A 19238-nucleotide genomic window follows, 5' to 3' on the forward strand; every position below is an offset into this window, starting at 1 on the left:
TGAAAGGGGAATTTGTGCACTTTTTCTGGGGAACAGGCTAGCTGGCTCAGGGTCACTGGCTCAATTTTATATCTCCTTATGTAAGCGTCCCATTCTTTTATTTTCTTTCAGAATCTGTTCCCCTGGATGAAGTCAACTTTTATATGCCTGACTTTCATATACATCAAACTTTCAAACATTAGAACACTGATATCCTTAAATCTTGCCTTTCCTACTCTGATTTCAGATTTTGCGCTTCAGTGCATAAACATTTGCAACTATAATCTGTTAAGAGTGCCTTCCAAACATAGAAGCACTGCCATTTTTGTCTCCATAGCAAGAGGAGCACACAAATACTTTAAATTATTTTTTAAATTTATTTGCCTTTTATTGAAGGATAATTGCTTTATAGAATTTTGCTGTTTTCTGTCAAACCTCAACATGAATCTGCTGTATGGCTCAGGAAACTCAAATACTTTATATTTTTATTGCATTTTACTCTTGCTATTTTATTAAGATGAGTGGAAATTGAAAAAAAAATGCAAACAACACAAATGATAAGAAATGTAGAGGTCAAAGATTTAAATCAATTGAAACAAAAGTAGAGCTCATCAATCAATCCAAAAGTTGCAAATTTCTAGCATCAAGTTGACAAGCACTGGCCAAAACAGGAAAAAGTAAAGAGCACATATAAAACATGAGTTACTATTAGGGCTTCTATATTTGGGAGTTCTCTAGGAATGGAAATTCCCCTTTTAACATGTAAAGTTGCTGTTCGACTTGCACATATATCCAACTTTACATATTTTTGGGTTTACAAAAAAGGACTGAATTCTCATGTTACTCTGGATTCCTTCAGTAGCCAAAAAAAAAAAAAAAAAAAACAAGTGATCTACAAAACTGATTTTGTTGTAAGATATTAGTTGCATCATGAGTCATACCTCCAAGGAATATGCAATTGACTAGTTGATTTTTTTCTCAGGTCAGTCAAACATTTTATTGGTTACCTCCTTCCTATGTGCCAAGCATACTCTGGACTCTGAGTGACATAAAGATAGATAAGATAGGGGCCTAACCTGCCAGAGACTTGAAATCAGACCCTGGCACCAGTGTCTGCAGTAACCCTTTATATGGATAGTAGAGACACCAAGGATCAGAGAGAAGATGGGGTTGTCCCAAAGCAAAGCTAGAACTCTGAATCTGGGTCTCCTAGCATCTAAATGCCCTTTCTTTTTTTAATCATTCTTTCTTTTAGAACATGTAATTTTAAAAAGAGGATAACCACAGATGGAGGCATTGTGCCACCTGAATAGAAAAAGTAAATTTTAGGCTGGAAGCCTTGGCTTCCAAGATCTCTCAGATCTCTCAGCTTTTAAAGCAGCCACTCATTCTTTCCACTTGTCCAAGAATCTGAGCACTTATATCTTCACCTTACCAATACATGTATTTTATATAACGATGCAGGATTGACACATTTCTGCAACATCAGCTTCTATTAACCCTGACTTCTACCTGTCTAGAGCCTAGTTTGTAATCCTGCCTTTTTCAGCCACTTCATGATTTTCCTTCTGACTTCCTTCTTGTTAAGCTTTGTAAAGCCATCCCTGGCTCGATCTTTTTCCTGCTGTGCTTTCTTCCTCCTCTTGAAAATAGAACTTTTACTTTTCTCTCTGACTCTGTGTAATATTTTTTTTTTCTTTTTGGAGAATTCAGCCTGAAAGGGAAAAACATGTTTAACTGACTGTTTTGAGATAATAAAATTGAAAGTTTCATTTCCTATACTTAATGATTTATTACATGATTTACTCAGGCATAAAATAAATTAAAAGTAAGTATAATGCAAACTTTATATGCATATTGGGGTGCTCTTCATAACTGTTTTAAAACTACTAGTAAGGACTTCTGCAATTTTCTTGTTAGGGTTATGACTACATACTATCAAAGTCTAAGGAAAGTCAAATCAGATAGGTGTTTTTATAAGAAATATAAATATAATACTGGGGAGTTGTTAACCTTTATAATGGCTTCTAAATTAAAATTCAAATGTCAAAACACACTCAATTAGCCCTCATTATACACAGCAGACAACCCAACAGTATTACTTTATATGCAAAAACACAGAAGAACCTTCTGCTTGATTTTTTCTGTAGAACCATTTGAAGGCACTTACAAGGCCTCCCAATGTAAGCACCAAGCTTTTTCAATAAGATAAACAGGTATTCAGAAATTTCTCACAAATAACTTTAGAGGAACTTTAATAAACAACAGGATATACATGTTGTGTCGTAGTTCACTCACCTTTCCATCAAAGCGTTTTATTGTATATTGATCCAGACCCAAGTCTGTAAAACAGAAAGAAATAATGCTTAGTCACTGATTATAACTCCGGTGAAATACGTGAAATGCTAGCTCTCAGTTCTGTTTCCAATCCCATTGAGATGGTTTAGCTCCAACATTATTTGAACAGAAATGAAAATTCTGTCCCACTTTCAGACTTAAAGTGTTGGTACTAAAAAATACCAATCCTTTATTTTATATAAGAGAATATGAAACTCTTAAGAGATAAAAAGGGTCCATTTACAGACCTAGTCATGTGCAAACCTATTCAACAGTAAAGCCAAACTAGAACCCTGGACTCTTCCCAGGATGATACTTTTTCATTACATCAAAATGATATATTACCTCTAAATAAGGTAAGGGGATATTAGTTTTATCTGAAAGCATAATCATTTTTTGTATAAAAATGTATAAAGAGATATGAGTTTAATACCAGGAGACATTTTGCAACACACCTAACAAATTCAAATCAGCCATCTTAATATGACCTTTTAAAGGTGGGCTAAATAATAAATTTAGCCTTGGGAATTCCTAGCATTGTGAAATACTAAGCACCATGAAAGATAAAAGGAAATATATTCAGTGTTCTTGAGGGCTGGTATTTTCTGTTTTTGATGATTGTTTTATCCCAGTATTTGGAGTAGTGCTTGATCACTAAATACTTAAAAAAAACACAAAACTGAATGCGTAAGATACGGCTCTTGCCTCGAAGAGTCACAGTTTTGTAAGAAAGACATATGCAATAATGTTGCAAGGGGATATACAATGAGTTCAGTAAGAGGATGCTGTGGGAATTTTTAGAGTGGAGAAATCAGTTCCCAATTATACTTATTTTTCTTGCATAATTACTCAGTTGTTTTCTTTCAGTTCTCACTTTCTCCATGCCAGTTCAGGCCCTTATTTCATTATGCTCACAGTAATACAATGATGGGAATATCACTGTCTCAAAGGAAGCTTTTTGCATTTCTGCTTCTACACATTTGGTTACACATGCTAATCTAAAATGTGCTTCACCTTCTAGAAGTCTGTCCAGAATAAAATGAACCACTGACTGCAAAAGAAGATAAGTCAAAAAAAAAAAAAATTAAAAACAAATCTAATTTGAAACTTCACATGTACTCAAGAAAATATCAGTTATAAAGGCAGAACATGCTTCTATGATAAAAAAAAATAGAGAACAAGAAAGAGCTGTAGACAATTAAAACTAGCAAGGAGAGATAAGAAAGCTTTCCTAAGTGAACAGTGCAAAGAAATAGAGGGAAACAATAGAATGGGAAAGAACAGAGATCTCTTCAAGAAAATTAGAGATACCAAGGGAACATTTCATGAAGAAATGGGCACAATAAAGGACAGAAACAGTATGAACCTAACAGAAGCCAAAAAAAATTAAGAAGAGGTGGCAAGAATAGACAGAAGAACCATACAAAAAAGATCTTAATGACTCAGATAACCACAATGGTGTGATCACTCACCTAGAGCCAGACATCCTGGAGTGCGAAGTCAAGTGGGCCTCAATAGCATCACTATGAACAAAGCTAGTGGAGATAACGGAATTCCAGCTGAACTATTTCAAAGCCTAAAAGACGATGCTGTTAAAGTGCTGCACTCAATATTCCAGCAAATTTGGAAACTCAGCAGTGACCACAGGACTGGAAAAGATCAGTTTTCATTCTAATTCCAAAAAAAGGCAATGCCAAAGAATATATTCAAACTACCACACAACTGCATTCATTTCACATGTTAGCAAGGTCATGCTCAAAATCCTTCAAGCTAGGCTTCAACAGTATGTGAACTGAGAACTTCTAGATGTACAAGCTGGATTTAGAAAAGGCACAGGAATCAGAGATCAAATTGCCAACATCCATTGGATCATCAAAAAAGCAAGAGAATTCAGAAAAACATCTACTTCTGCTTTGTCAACTATGCTAAAGCCTTTGACTGTGTGGCTCACAACAACCTGAAGAAAATTCTTCAAGAAATGGGAATACCACACCACCTTACCCACCTCCTGAGAAACCTGTATGCAGCACAAGAAGCAACAGTTAGAACAGGACATGGAACAACGGACTGATTCAAAACTGGGAAAGGAGTACATCAAGGCTGTATATTGTTACCCTGAGTATTTAACTTATATGCAGAGAACAGACCATCATGCAAAATGGTTGGGGGGAATGAAGCACAAGCTGGGATCAAGATTGCTGGGAGAAATATCAATAACCTCAGATATGCAGATGACACCACTCTTGTGGCAGAAAGCAAAGAGGAACTAGAGTCTCTTGATGAAGGTGAAAGAGGAAAGTTAAAAAGCTGGCTTAAAAGTCAACATTCAAAAACCTAAGATCATGGCCTCTGGTCCCATCACATCATGGCCTCTGGTCCTATCACTTCATGGCAAATAGATGAGGATACAACGGAAACAGTGACAGACTTTATTTTCTTGGGCTCCAAAATCACTGAGAATGGTGACTGCAGCCATGAAATTAAAAGATGCTTGCTCCTTGGAAGAAAAGCTATGACAAACCTAGACAGCGTATTAAAAAGAAGAGACATTACTTTGCCGTCAAAGGTCTGTCTAGTCAAAGCTATGGTTTTTCCAATAGTCATGTTGGATGTGAGAGTTGGACCATAAAGAAGGCTGAACACCAAAGAATTGATGCTTTCGAACTGTGGTGTTAGAAAAGTCTCTTGAGAGTCCCTTGGACTGCAAGGAGATCAAGTCAGTCAATCCTAAAGGAAATCAGTTCTGAATATTCATTGGAAGGACTGATACTGAAGCTGAAGCTCCAATACTTTGTCCATCTGATGCAAAGAGCTGACTCATTGGAAAAGACCTTGATGCTGGGAGAGATTGAAGGCAGGAGGAGAACAGGGGAATACAGAGGATGATATGGTTGGATGGCAGCACTGACTCAATGGACATGAATATAAGCAAACTCTAGGTGATGGTGAAGAACAAGGAAGACTGTGATGCCGCATTCTATGGGGTTGCAAGAGTCGACACAACTTAGCGACTGAACAACAACAAAACTGTGACTACCCATTTCCCCTATTTCTTAATATACTGTCAAGAAATTACGAAAAGTTATCTCCCTGGACCACTGCCAAAAAAACAACAGAATGGAAAAGAGAAAACAGAAGAGTGAATTATAGAAAAACAGAGACTCAATACAAGGTCTTCTGTCATGCAAGATCTTTTCTCATTCAGAAATACAGATGAAATAATTCAGAAAATATTAGCAGAAAATTTCTCATTTAAGTAAAATGAACAAAACTTACTTGTAATTCACTGTATGCTTATGAAATCTCAGAAAACCAAGAACAGGAAAATCCTCAGAGTTCCCAGAAAAAAAAAAGGCCCTTCCTAGTCCTTTACAAAGGAATGAGAATCAGTCTAGGATCACATATCTCATAAGTAAGGGAAATATATGCTTACTAATTAGAGCATCACTGTTCAACACAAATACATGTGAGCTACATGCATAATATAATATTTCCTAACAACTGCCTTTAAGAAAGTAAATAGAAACAGGTAAAATTAATTTTAATAATATATTTAACTTAACTGAATATATCCAAAATAGCATGATTTCAACATATAATCAATACAAAACTTATTGAGATATTTTGCATTACATATATACTGAGTTTTTAAAATCCAGTGTGTATTTTACAATTATAGCACATCTCAATTTAGACTAACTACATTTCAAGTTATTACCATAATATCCAAAAGAATTCAAAAGTTAACTTAAACGGATTTATGTTTTTCACTGAATGCTCTTTACTATAGTTGGGAACATATTTTACCATGGGCATCTATCCAAAAAAAGAATGGGGCATGTGTGGACAGCCTGGCATGTACTGAGAATTCCTGTCATTTAAAAGCAATATTTTATGTCTGTATTAGACATAAGTACTTAGTTGAAATACATGATTGGTTCATCCTGTTATATTTAGATTTCTTTACTTGTCAAATGAAGGAGATGGTTGGATTAGATCAGTTCTTAACATGGTTGGGGGGTGAAGTATGGGAAATGTGGATGGACTACTTCATTCTGTCCTTACTCCCTACTTCTCTTAAAATTCTAATAGCCTCAATTATAGTGGGGAAGGGAGAGTATGCTGAAAGGTGAAAACATAGCATGTATAATTTGAAAATGTAATCAGATGACTCCCCTTCCATTTCTCCACCCTCATTCTTTGGGTCTTAACTTAGAAACACTGGATGTTATGCTGCTATGCCTAGGGTGTTTTCTATGGATCTCAAACTTCCCTTCAAATAACTCCCACAATCATTTAATGTTAACAGAGTGACCTGAACACTATCTCCTCCTTTTCATTCATGAGAAAGACGTCCCTCAAAAGGATTAAATGATTGTTTTGGATTTTAAGTCTAACAATCTTTTTAAATTATGACAGTTGCCCATCTTGAATCCACACTAAAAATAATGTAAATGTGCATGTAAGAATAGTCTCAGTTGAAGCTCTTGAGTGAACATTTAACAGGTTTGTTTTAAAGATGATAGCTACTCATTTTGTCAAAAGACATAAATGAAACTGAATCACATATATAATTTTGATATAATCACATAAATAAAATCTAAAAATTAGAGCTTAAGTAAATGGAAACTATATAATTTTACATAAGAAGTCCCAGCTATCCTTCAATATTTAGAGACTCATTTTTCAGTTTAATACTAGAATTTATCCTAAAAAATGGATGCAGAAAAGTATCCTAAATTTTTATATAAATGATTGTATTTTCAGCTTATGTAAATCAACAAAGTATAGTTCAAGTTCATCAGATACAAGAGAGAAACTTTCGCTGAAATTGTTAAAGTGCTAAAAGAAAAGAGTTTCAACCCAGATTTCTTTATTTAGTGAAAATATTTTTCAAGAATGAAGACAGGGCTTCCCTGGTGATCCAGTGATTAAAAACCTGCCTTGCAATAATGCAAAGGACATAGGTTCAATCCCTGGTCCAGGAAGATCTTATATGCCTGGGGGCAACTGAGCCCATGCATAACAATTCCTGAGCCTGCTTGCCCACAACTAGAGAAAGACTGTGGGCAGCAACAAAGACCCAGCACAGTCATAAATAAATAAATAAATATTTGAAAAAAAAAAACTACCTTAAAAAAAAAGGAAGACAAAATAAAAATGTTCTCAAATGAAGGAAAACCAAGAGAATTCATCACCAGCAGAACTGCTTTAAAAATGTTATCCTTCAAGTGTGAAGAAAGTGATACCAGAAGAAAATATGGAACTTAAGGAATAAATAAAGAACAACAGAAATACCTAATACCTATTACAGATAAATTTAACAGATTATTTTGGCAGTCAAAATAAAACCTTAAAACATATCTGGAAAAGTTTTCAAGTTATGTAGCTGTACTACATATGATGTGTGCTTGGTTGCTCAGTTGTGTCCAACTCCTGCATGGACTATAGCCTGCCAGGCTCCTCTGTCCGTGGGGATTCTCAAGGAAAGAATACTGGAGTGGGTTGCCATACCCCCCTCCAGGGGATCTTCCCAACCCAGGGATCAAAGCCAGATCTCCCACATTGTAGGTGGATTCTTTATTGTCTGAGCCAGCAGGGAAGCCCAAGAATATTGGTGTGGGTAGCCTATCCTTTCTCCAGGAAGAGAGTCCCAACCCAGGAATCAAACTGGGGTCTCCTGCATCGCAGGCGGATTCTTTTACCAGCTGAGCTACCAGGGAAGCCTAATACATATGGTACTATACCATAAACTGGGGAGAATACTCCACTTGAAGCAGTAAACTATAAATTCTTAGTAAACTGTGAAAAATTAACTATGTATTGATATATTATAATCCCAGTAGCAACCATTAAAGATACAGAACAAAATATACTTAAATTCCTCTGCCAAAATCAATACGAAATATGAAAAAACCTTCAGGGATTCCCTGGTGACTCAGTGATGAAGAATCTACTTAAATGCAGGAGACACAGGTTCGATCTGTGGTCCAGGAGGATCTCCCATATGCTGAGCAACTGAGTCCACATGCCACAACTACTGAGCCTGTGCTCTAGAGCCTGGGAACTGCAACTGTGGAGCCCACATGCCACAGTTACTGAAGCCTGTGCACCCTAGAGCCTGTGCTCCTCAATGGGGGAGGCCACTGCAATAAGGAGTCCATGCACCTCAACTAGAGAGCAGCCCCTGCTTACTGCAACTAGAGAAATGCCTGTGCAGCAAGGACGACTCAGCACAGCCAAAAATAAATAAGTAAACTAAATTTTTTTAAAAATCTCTAAATAATCTGAAAAGAATGCAGGAAAGAGGTAAGAGTAACATAAAAGGGGAAAACAAACAATAAAATGGTAGACCTTAATCTAAACATATCAAAAATTACATTAAATAGAAATCATCTAAATACATTAAGAGGTAGAAACTGTCATATTGGATAAAAAACAAGATCCAATTACATGTGGTCCATAAAAAACCTATTTTAAATATAATCATATAGGTAGGTTAAAAGTAACATAATGGAAAAAGAGGTATCATGAAAAGTGAATTAAAATAAAGAGAGTAGCTACATAAATATCAGCCTATATGGACTTTAGAGCAAAAGAAATATTAGCAAGGATAAAGAGGGTCAATTATATAATGAAAGAGGGTCAATTCACCAGGAAGACAGAATAATCCTAAGCATGCATGTACCTAGTAAGAGAGTTTCAAAACATCTAAAGCAAAAACTGATGGAACTGAAAAGATACAAACAGACAAATTCACAAATAAAGTGATCAACTCCCTTCTCTCAATAATTGACAGAGACAGGAATAGATAACCAGTAAGGATATGGAAGATGGTAAGATCAGTGGCTGCCTGGGACTTGCCAGGGAAAAAGTGGGAAGGCAGGATTACAAATGGGCACAAAGACATCCTAGGGGGTGATGAATATATTCATTATTTTGATTATGCTGATGGTTTCACCACTGTATACATCCAATTAGTATACCAAAACCTCATCAAACATTTAAATATGTGCTGCTTGTTTTGTTTTTGTTGTTCAGTCACTCAACTGGACACTAAGCCTAGACGTGATAAGACAATTAAGAATTGCTACTTCGTTTGCTACCACAAGCCCCACTGGTCACCAGAGTCAAGCTATTAAGGATGTGTCCTCCCAGTGGCAGTCACAAAAGCTGCAAAGTCAGACATACACACTGTTCAGAGATACCAGCAATCTGGGACAGGGTACAGGGAGAGCACAAAAATGATGCCCACTGGCCTGCCCAGTCTCTGAAGAAGTTTATAGTCAGACCATAGATGTGTAAAGTTTAATTAGAAGCTTCCCCTCAGGCCACAGCCATGAAGATAAGTTAGTAAGCCTCTTTACACAAAGATTGGGGTGTATTTCATGCTGGTTATCTGTGCTATGGGACCGGCGCACTAAGCGCGGCCGAGAGGAGCTACCCCACGTCCGAAGTCAGGAGCAGAAGCCGGGAGAACCCTATGCCCGAATAGCGGCGGCCGAGAGGAGCTACCCCACGTCCGAGGTCAAGGGCGGTGAAGAGAGGAGTTATCCCACGCCCCCAAGCCCGAGGCCAGGGGCAGCGGCCGGGAGGAGCTACCCCACGTCCAAGGAGCCGTGGCTGCGCAGGCGCAGGAGGGCCTAGAGGAGCTATCCCACGTTGAAGATCAGGAAGGGCGGCGGTGAGGAGATACCCCTCGTCCAAGATAAGGAGCAGCGGCTGCGTTTTGCTGGAGCAGCCGTGAAGAGATACCCCACGCCCAAGGTAAGAGAAACCCAAGTAAGACGGATGGACAGGGAGGCCTGGCATGCTACAATTCATGAGGTTGCAAAGAGTCGGACCTGAACTGAACTGCTCTGTGCTATGCTCTAGAATGGGCTAACCAGTTAACAACTGTTTCTCCATTTGTTACAGTCCTGTGGGACCTGAGAATGTAAGCCCCAGGGGCCACTAGAGGCAGGTGATCAAAGGATGTGTCCTGGGTGCCAGCTGCAAAACCAGGATGCTAGACATGCACACAAATCCTTCTCTGGGAGATACCAGTGACCTAGAGCAAGGCAAAAAGGTATGCAAAGATGGCTCCCACTGGCCTCTACAATCTTTAGAAAGTATTTCAGCATGTCTCTGGATGTGTATTAAACCAGAAGCCTTCTCCCCAAGCCAAAGTTCCAAGATAAGCAAAGGTACCTGTTTCACAGAAATACTGGCGGTGTTTCAGTCTGCTACATCCATGCTGTGCCCTGAGGGTGGTAGTCAGTTAAGAATGGTTTCTTTATTTGTTACAGTCCTATGGAACCTGTGAACATAAACCCTGCTGCCCACCAGAGGCAGGTGATCAAGGGGTGTCTCTTGGGCAGCTGCTGCAAAGAACAGGGCACTAGATGTGCACAAGCTCTTCTCAAGGAGATACTGGAGACCTGGAACAAGGCAGAGGGAGAGTGCAAGCCTCTGTCTTTGGAGAATATTTCAGTAGGCTCCTAGATATGTGTTAAATTAGACGTCTAACTCTCAGGCCAGTGCTGTAAGATAAGCAAATAGGCTTCTTTCACAGAAAGACTGGACACTTTTCACTCAACTACCTTTGCACTGGACCCTGCAGGGTAGCCAGGCATGAGCACTTAAAGAACTGCTCTTTAGTTCACTATAGCCTTGTGGGTCTTTCAGATGCAAGTCCCATTGGCTTTCAAATCTGGATATTATGGGGCTTACCTCGCAGGTGTAGGTCTCAAAAGCTGGGGTGCCAGATGTGAGATTTAAACCTCCCACTCCTCAGTTAGAAGCTCAGCTCTGCGAGTTCCCTCCCAACCACTGGTTACTGTGCCAGGAGTGGAGTTTAGGGTGAGACTGTGTCTCAGCCTTTTCTACCCATTTCGGTGTGGGTTTTTTCTCATTTGTCTGATGTGTAGGAGTATAGGAGTGGCTCATCTAGTTTTGGAGTTTCTTATTCTTCCTTATACAGTTGTAGATTTGGAGTGTCCATAGGAGGAGGTGAGGTCAGGATCCTCCTACATAACCAACTTGACCCAGAATCACTGAATATAATCGAGGGTAAATTATACACGCATATATATATGACACATATATATATGTGTCTCAGACTAAAAGTGCCCCAGGTAAGATCAAAAAGGGCTCTCTAGTAAGATTATCACTAAGGGCATGACTCTTATTCTAAGGAGAATATGGAGTCCTGAACAAGTAATTCATAGCATGATCTCTCTTTTCACATCCCTTTTGTCTTCCATGTAGATAAAATCAGATCAAGATGAATAGATCAGCCAGTGTGACACAGTGGAAAGGAAACAGAGATCCTCTTTGCTCTGATCAAAGCTCAGGTTTTTCTATAAAGTACTTTAAAAACTCTATCCATGCTGCTGCTTCTCCAAGTCATTGGCTAGCTATGCAAAATTGGTTACTACAAGCAGCAAGCAACTGTCTTATCCATTGTATACAGAGATGCTGATGATATTAAGGCTGCACAGAAAGGAGATGAGACATATTCAAGTCAAACACTACATATTTAAAAAAAAAAAAAAAACAAAAAAACAAACACTACATATTTTTAGTCCTTTTAACATCCTTCCTGCTTACCTATGGCTACTCTAAACTTTCTTGGTATTCAGTACAAAAATATTCTTAATCAGCTTGCTACTGAAATTCATTAGCACTCTACTCACTTAGAATCTGTGTAATTTTAGGGCTGTGTATGCTTTGTGATTATTTTTGAACTATTCTAAAACTAAAACTTACAAGTTTAAATCTGTTAGGTATCCTGGGATACAGTATGTGTGAAAGCCATGACAAAACAAAGTTGAAATATGAGCTACTGGCTACAGTCCAACCATCTGATGACAGAAATTCAAACTACAAAAAAACAGCCTCATTCTTTTCTTTGTTTCAACCCACACTGGAATAATATATATTTTATTTCTGCTACATCAACATTTGTGGAAATTTGTGTTCATGAGCAAACAAAAATGAAGCCAAATTTTCTCCTGAATCTCATTTTAATATATTACAATTTTCCCTCATGATTATTGTTTTAAAAGAAAAGCAATTATTCACTATTCTGACTTTTTATCAAAGTCAGAAATATGCTTGGCATACGAGACATTTAGTAACCATTCTTTCCATATAACAGGTCTTTCAATAATTAAAAAACAAAATTACAAAGTTAAATGCCAAAATGTAGGTAAGCAATTAGAATATATAATGATTTCCAAAGGGGGAAAAATTCCTTAAATGACCAGATAATTTTTACTAACTTACCTAAAGTGTTGCTTCATTTTCCCTGTCACACTGGAAGCAAAGTACAGTTTTATTTAAAGTTACTGCTACATATTAGGTTTCATCTGGGTATTAGAAGTAATTTGACAGTACAAAATATTTTGCCATCATAAAACCCAGGAATATATCTCGCAATCCTTTTTCTCTGTCTTATACACATCATCTTTAATCTCTCCTTCCACATGTCACAAAATAAGGTGTAAAACTAATTCAAAAACAAAAACAAAAAAAAAATAAAACTAATTCAAAAGATTCAAAATCTAAAAGTCAGTGCAATCAATGGAAACTGTCTGGTTTAGTGGCATTTAGTACATCTATCTAATTGCAAATACTTTCATTACTCCAAAGCAAAAATAAACAAAAAACACCTTGTGCCCACTAAGCAGTCAGTGCTCATTCCCCCAACCCAGCTGCTGGCAATTGACAACCTGCTTTCTATCTCTAGATTTACCTAGACATTTTATACAAATGAAATACTATGCCAATATAAAATAAAAATTAAAAAAAGCAATCATATGATATGTGGCCTTTTGTGTCTGGTTTGTTGATGACTTTTTTTTAAAATTTATTAAGATTTGTTTTGTATCCTAACATATGGTCTACCTGGTCTATTCTGGAGAATGTTTGATGTATGCTTGAGAAGAAATGTATCCTGATACTCTTGAGTGAAGTGTTCTATATATGTCTATTAGGTTTGGTTGGTTCATAGAGTTAAGTCCTCTGTTTCTTTAATGACCTTCTGTCTAGATGTTCTTTTCACCACTGAAACAGGGTTATGAAGTCTCTAACCATTACTGTACAACGATTTCTCCCTTCAGTTCTGTCAATCTTTCTCTCACATATTTTGGAGTCTGTTATTTGGCGGGTGTATACACATATATTTATCACTGTTATACCTGCTTGATGAACTAACCCTTTTATATATAAAAATGCTTTTTTATATGATGCCCTTTGGTAAAGAATCTGCCTGCCAATGCAGGAGATGCAAGACACACATGTTCGATACCTGGGTTGGGAAGCTGCCCTGGAGTATGAAATGGCAACCCACTCCAGGATTCTTGCCTGGAAAATTCCAAGGACAGAGGAGCCTGGTGGGCTACAGTCGATGGGTTGCAAAGAGTCAGACACAACTGAGGGACTGAGCAGGCATGCAACATTTTTCTAAAGTGAGTTTCCTGTGGACATTATATAGGTAGATCATATTTTTTTATCTCCTGTCAATCTCTGTCTTTTAACTGGTGAGTTTGTTTTAGATTTAAACTGATTATTAATATGGAAGGACTTGCTTCTTCCATCTTGTTATTTGTATGCTATATGTCATGTAAAACTTTTTTATCCCTTCATTTCTCTGATCTTTCCTTCTTTTGTGTTTGATTTTTTTTTCTAGTGTACTATTTCAATTCACTCCTCATTGCCTTTTCTGTATATTTTTTAGTGATTTTCTTAGTGGTTAACCTGAGGATTACAATTAACATCTTAAATTAATAATCTACTTTGAATCAACATTAACATATCTATAATTGTTATTTTACAAATTTCCTTTAAATCATATAGAAAACAAAATAGGAGTTAAAACCCCAAAAACTATACTACTGACTTTTCTATTTTCCTATATACCTTTACAGGTCTTTATCATTAAAAATTTTTCTTTGTATGATTTTGGTTACTATTCAATATACTTTGATTTCAGCCTAAAGGATTCCAGTTAGCGTTTCTCATAGGGAATGTCTACTAGCAACAAACTTCCTCTGCTTTTACTATCTAGAAATTGTCTTAATTTCTCCTTCTGGGACTCCTATTATGCATATGTTGGTATACTTGCTATTGTCCCACAAGTACCTTAGGCTCTATTCATTTGTATTCATTCTTCTTGCTCTGCTCCTCAGACTGGACATCAACTGACCTATCGCCAAGATTCTGATTATTTAATCTAGCTGCTCAAATCTATATTGAACTCTTTCAGTAAGTTTTTTATTTTATCTACTTTTAAAAAGTGCAATACTTTTTAAAATTTTGTGATTTATTTGGCTGCACTGGGTCTTTGCTGCTGAGCACAGGCTTTCTCTAGCTGCAGCAAGCAGGGCTACTCTTAGTTATAGTGCGCAGGCCTCTCCACTGCAGTGGCTTCTCCTGTTGTGGAGCACAGGCTCTAGGTGTGCAGGCTCAGTAGCTGTGATGCATGGGCTCAGCTGCCCCTGGTATGTGGGATCTTCCCAGATCAGGGACTGAACTTGTGGCCCCTGAACTGGCAGGTGGATTCTTAACCACTTCACCATCAGAGAAGCCCTCAGCTCAATAATTCCTACTCAATTCCTTTTTATAATTTTAATTCTTTATGAATATTCTCTATTTATTAATACATAATACTTCCCATTTCCTACAGCCCCTTGCCTATGGTTTCCTTTAGCTCTTTGAGCATATTTAGGATAGCTTATTTAAAGCCTTTGTCTAGTAAGCGCAATGCCTGGATTTCCTTGGGGATGGCTTCTATTTCTTTTTTTCCCCCTCCTATTCTGATAATTATTGATAAGCCATGCAATTCTTCAAACTGAAAATTAGACATTTTTAATATTGCAATGTGGTAATTCTGGAAATCAGATTCTCTCTTTTTCCCAGAGTTTGACATTGTAACTTGCTGAGGACTATAGTCATCACTTTGTTTAGTGATTTTTCCAAACTATTCTTGCAAAGACTGTATGTATTCTTCCTCATGTGTCATCAGTGAAGTTTCTGCTCTATTATTTAAGCAGTCATCAAGTGCTCTCACAGAAATTTCCTTAAATGTTAGATGCAAAAAATAACAAACCAACAAACAAAACACATCCCAGCTATTTTAGGGTTTGTAGACTGGCTCTGAGCTAGGGTGCTCTTTTGATGTTTAGCTAGACTCTCCTCTAACTCCGTCTTAACTTACCTCCACTTCCACGGAGTACAACTATCAACAAGAAATACAAGGCCACTCAAGTCTTTTCCAAGTATGCATCAGGCCCTGAACATCACTTTGGATTCATTAGGCAGTAGCCTTTCAAAGCTCTTATTCCCTGAAATGTCTTTATTTTCATCCTCCTCCTTCCTAAGCTTTTTAGTCTGTCTACAACTGGTCCTATCTGCCATCTCTTGGCCTGATGGGTTATAGGTGGTATACATGTCTTTAAATTTTTAAAATAGATGACATCTTGAGGTGGGTGAAACAAAAGGCAAATCTTTGTGCTGGCAGCTCAGTAAACTATCAGATGAATTAAAAGGCACACCCACTTTTTAAAAAACAAAACTCTGTATGTTGCCCCTCACTGAATTCCCCATCACTAGGTAAGCCACAAAAGGAATGTAGGTTGCCATCCCCATGACTGCTGCTAAGCTGGGAAATAGGGCATGGTAGGTAGGTAAGCAGAAGGTCACAACACTTTCTTTCCAAAATTTATTGGCTTCTTTCTTCATTAAATATTACCCTGATTGCTCTGTTTTTTATTAGATTTCAGTGATCCAAAAAGTTGATTCTGTCCATTTTGGGCAGCATAATGATTTGCTTCAGTGAAAGAACTGATTTTTTTACTGAAGAAAATGACAAGAGTCATTTTTCCCACCATGTCTCCCAAAAGCATTTGCAAATTATTACCTTTAACTTATAATATTAAGCCCTTTATTTTCTTTCCTCACATCTCATTTCTTCAGGCTGGTTCATCTAGATGAGACATCCTTTCCTCTGTTCTTTAAAACTTTTATTCAAACTTAAGCATATTCTCTAGAAACCATTCTCTAAACTTTCAGGCTAAGTGCCCCTTACTTACACTGCTATAGCACCTGCTCTTTAACAAATCATCACATTCCTGAAATTACCTGTTACTATCTCTGTCTATCCCACCAAAGAGCAACTTGACAGCAGTCACATCTGTAATGCATTGCCTTCAGGAATAGTTTTATAACAAGCAATGAATCTCAACCAGAGAGGTACAATCGCCTCAACATTTTAGATTACAGGCTCCTCTTTTCTACTCCTAAAGCCTAGCATAATGCCTAACATCCAGCAGCTACACAGTGAATATAATTGTTGCATGGACTTACATAGTTTAGGCGATACAGAGAAACAAAGTAGCATATAATGAAATAAATACCACACTCTTATTTTTCACGGTAGCAACTTACGTTCTGGTTGTTTTTCATTGGGTGTTATGGATCGCACAAAATCTTGTGGTGTCATAAACACTTCAGATTCACCATGCTCACTGATTACTTTCAAGGTGGCAAAATAGCGGAAGATTTTATCTGGTGTGGAATATGCACGAATCCTATTCTCATATTCCATCACCTAAAATTAGAAAATCAGAAAGTGTTACTGTATTAAGCAATTCTCATTTTCATGTATGTTCTCTTACTTGGGAGAAATTTTATACCATTTTTCCTATAACTTTTTTTTTTAATATTAGAAATTACTTGTGTCTCAAAAACCTATGACATACTACTCATACTTCAGTTGAAGCAATGATTGTATGTTTTGTTTAGAATTTTTTTAAGGTGTTTTTTTTAGTTGGAAGATGATTGCTTTACAATGTTGGTTGGTTTCTGCTGTACAGCATCACAAATCAGTCATAACTCTCTCCATATATACAGTAAGTCCCCTCCCTTTTTAAACAATTTTATTTTATTTAAATTTTGGCTGTACTGGGTCTTCACTACTGCATGAGAGCTTTCTCTAGTTGCTGCCAGTGAAGGTAATCTCAGCTCTAGGGTGTGCAGGCTCAGTAGCTGTAAGCCCACAGGCTTAGTTGCCCTAAGGCATGTGGAATATTCCTGGACCAGGGATTGACCCGCATCCCCTGCAATCCAAGGTGGATTCTTAACCGATGGGCCACCAGGGAAGCCTTAGAAGTTTTTGAATAGTTTCCTAATTTCCTAAATCACTGAAAGCAAGCACAAGAAAAATGTCGTACAAGAAGTCAAAAAGTCTCAGTCAAAAGCTCCATACACATGAGAGCCTATCATTTTTCAAATACCAAGTTTTCTGGAAGGGATTGGTTTCACAGTTTTACTTTCATGCAATTTCATGAATTCTAAAACAAAACAGACATGGGACTTTCACAGATCTGAACAACTTCCTCAAATACAAAGTACTTTAAACAACAGCATACAAAATAAAATTACATATCATGGAAACTCAATTATTAACACGTCTGAAGCAAAGACTTTTACTTTGGACTGAAACATTAGACTTCCAGAGAACATTTAAATATAGCATATTTAGAAAAGAGTAGACGTGGGAAGAACACAAGAAAATATTTGAATAGGAACAAAGTTATATCTGGCATACATTTAACTAAAGAGTATAACATTAACATAAAAGCTAATATAAAAGTTAATATAACGTTAATATTAAATTCCATTTCCTTACCTAGCACCCAAGACCCCATCTGTACATGAAACATACAAAAATACTGTTATATTTTGCATAATATTCTTGTACAACCTATATTGTACTTTGGTGAAAAGATTTCTCTGATACCTGAATTTTATATGTTGAGATAACCAATGCTAAATAGTATCTCATAAATAACTGGCTAGAAAATATGTCAAGGCAATATGATCTAAAAATCCATATTGTAAGGCAATTATCCTTCAAATAAAAATTTTTAAAATCAATGTCTATAAAAAACATTATTCAATGTCTCTATTTTTTCTAAAAGTTATTAATGTTTTAATTTGCTTTATTAACCCAGCTATTACTGTAACTGTCTTTTCTGGCTAGATGGTCGCTTTGAGGTCACCGAGAGCAGCTGGTTAACAGTGGGCTCAATTCCATCACCAGATGTGCTTTCAGTCACCAAGAAAGTAATGCTAATTTGAAACTATACGTGACAGGGATCTTTCTAAAGTTAATTTGCATTAAAGTCTGAATACTGATTTCAGAAAATTTTTCAATAGATTTGGCACATGGCAGACACACTAAGCATTCCCTTAGCAGCCTTTCAACCCCTTAGCAGCCTTGAAACTTAGCTAGAAGTCTTAAACCAAAGGCATTTTATATTTTACTACATCTGCTGCGTCATACCAGCTACAAAACAAAAATAATCAGTTTGCAATATTTAGGGTATAAGCTACAGCTACTTCCAAAGATGGCTTTGTCAACTAAAATGTTAAGTCAATCATATGTAAGATAAAGGTAGAAAAAGAACAACTTAAAAGTCAGTGATTTACAGACTGAAAATCAGATCCTTCATTGTTACCCAAAAAATACACTGCTGAATATTATTAATTAGTTTTAGTTTGAAATAATAGGTAAAGTAACAGACTTCCTGCATTTCCACATTTTTAGAGTTTAATATAGATCTACTTTATATTTTTGTTTTTTTTTCACTTAGCAATCTAGCTTTTTTTTAAGTCTGTATTGAATTTGTTACAATATTGTTTCTTCTCCAAAAGGCATGTGAAAAGATGCTCAACACCGCTAAGTATCAGAGAAATACAAACTAAAACTATAATGAGGGCCTGACACCGGTCAGAATGGTCATCATCAAAAAGTCCACAAACAATAAATGCTGGAGAGGGTGTGGTAAAAAGGGAATCCTCCCACACTGTTGATGGGAATGTAAATTGGTACAGCTACTATGGAGAACACTATGAAGGTCCCTTAAAAAACTAAA

General features: G+C 36.9%; 1 protein-coding gene across 2 annotated transcripts in view; it reads right to left on the reverse strand.

The window, feature by feature from the left end:
- Positions 1–19238, reverse strand: part of MICU1 (mitochondrial calcium uptake 1) — a 217163-nt gene that overhangs the window by 152636 nt on the left and 45289 nt on the right. Inside the window, exons 4-6 of one of the 2 annotated variants that reach the window (XM_061405281.1) lie at positions 16747–16909; positions 2278–2321; positions 1520–1693 (exon numbers count right to left, since the gene is read on the reverse strand). In XM_061405281.1, the coding sequence (XP_061261265.1) occupies positions 1520–1693; positions 2278–2321; positions 16747–16909 (381 nt within the window). The remainder of the gene's footprint in view (positions 1–1519; positions 1694–2277; positions 2322–16746; positions 16910–19238) is intronic. The other variant, XM_061405282.1, reaches the window with a different exon arrangement.

The sequence above is a fragment of the Bos javanicus genome, chromosome 28, assembly GCF_032452875.1.
Source record: "Bos javanicus breed banteng chromosome 28, ARS-OSU_banteng_1.0, whole genome shotgun sequence".
Classification (NCBI taxonomy): Eukaryota; Metazoa; Chordata; class Mammalia; order Artiodactyla; family Bovidae; genus Bos; species Bos javanicus.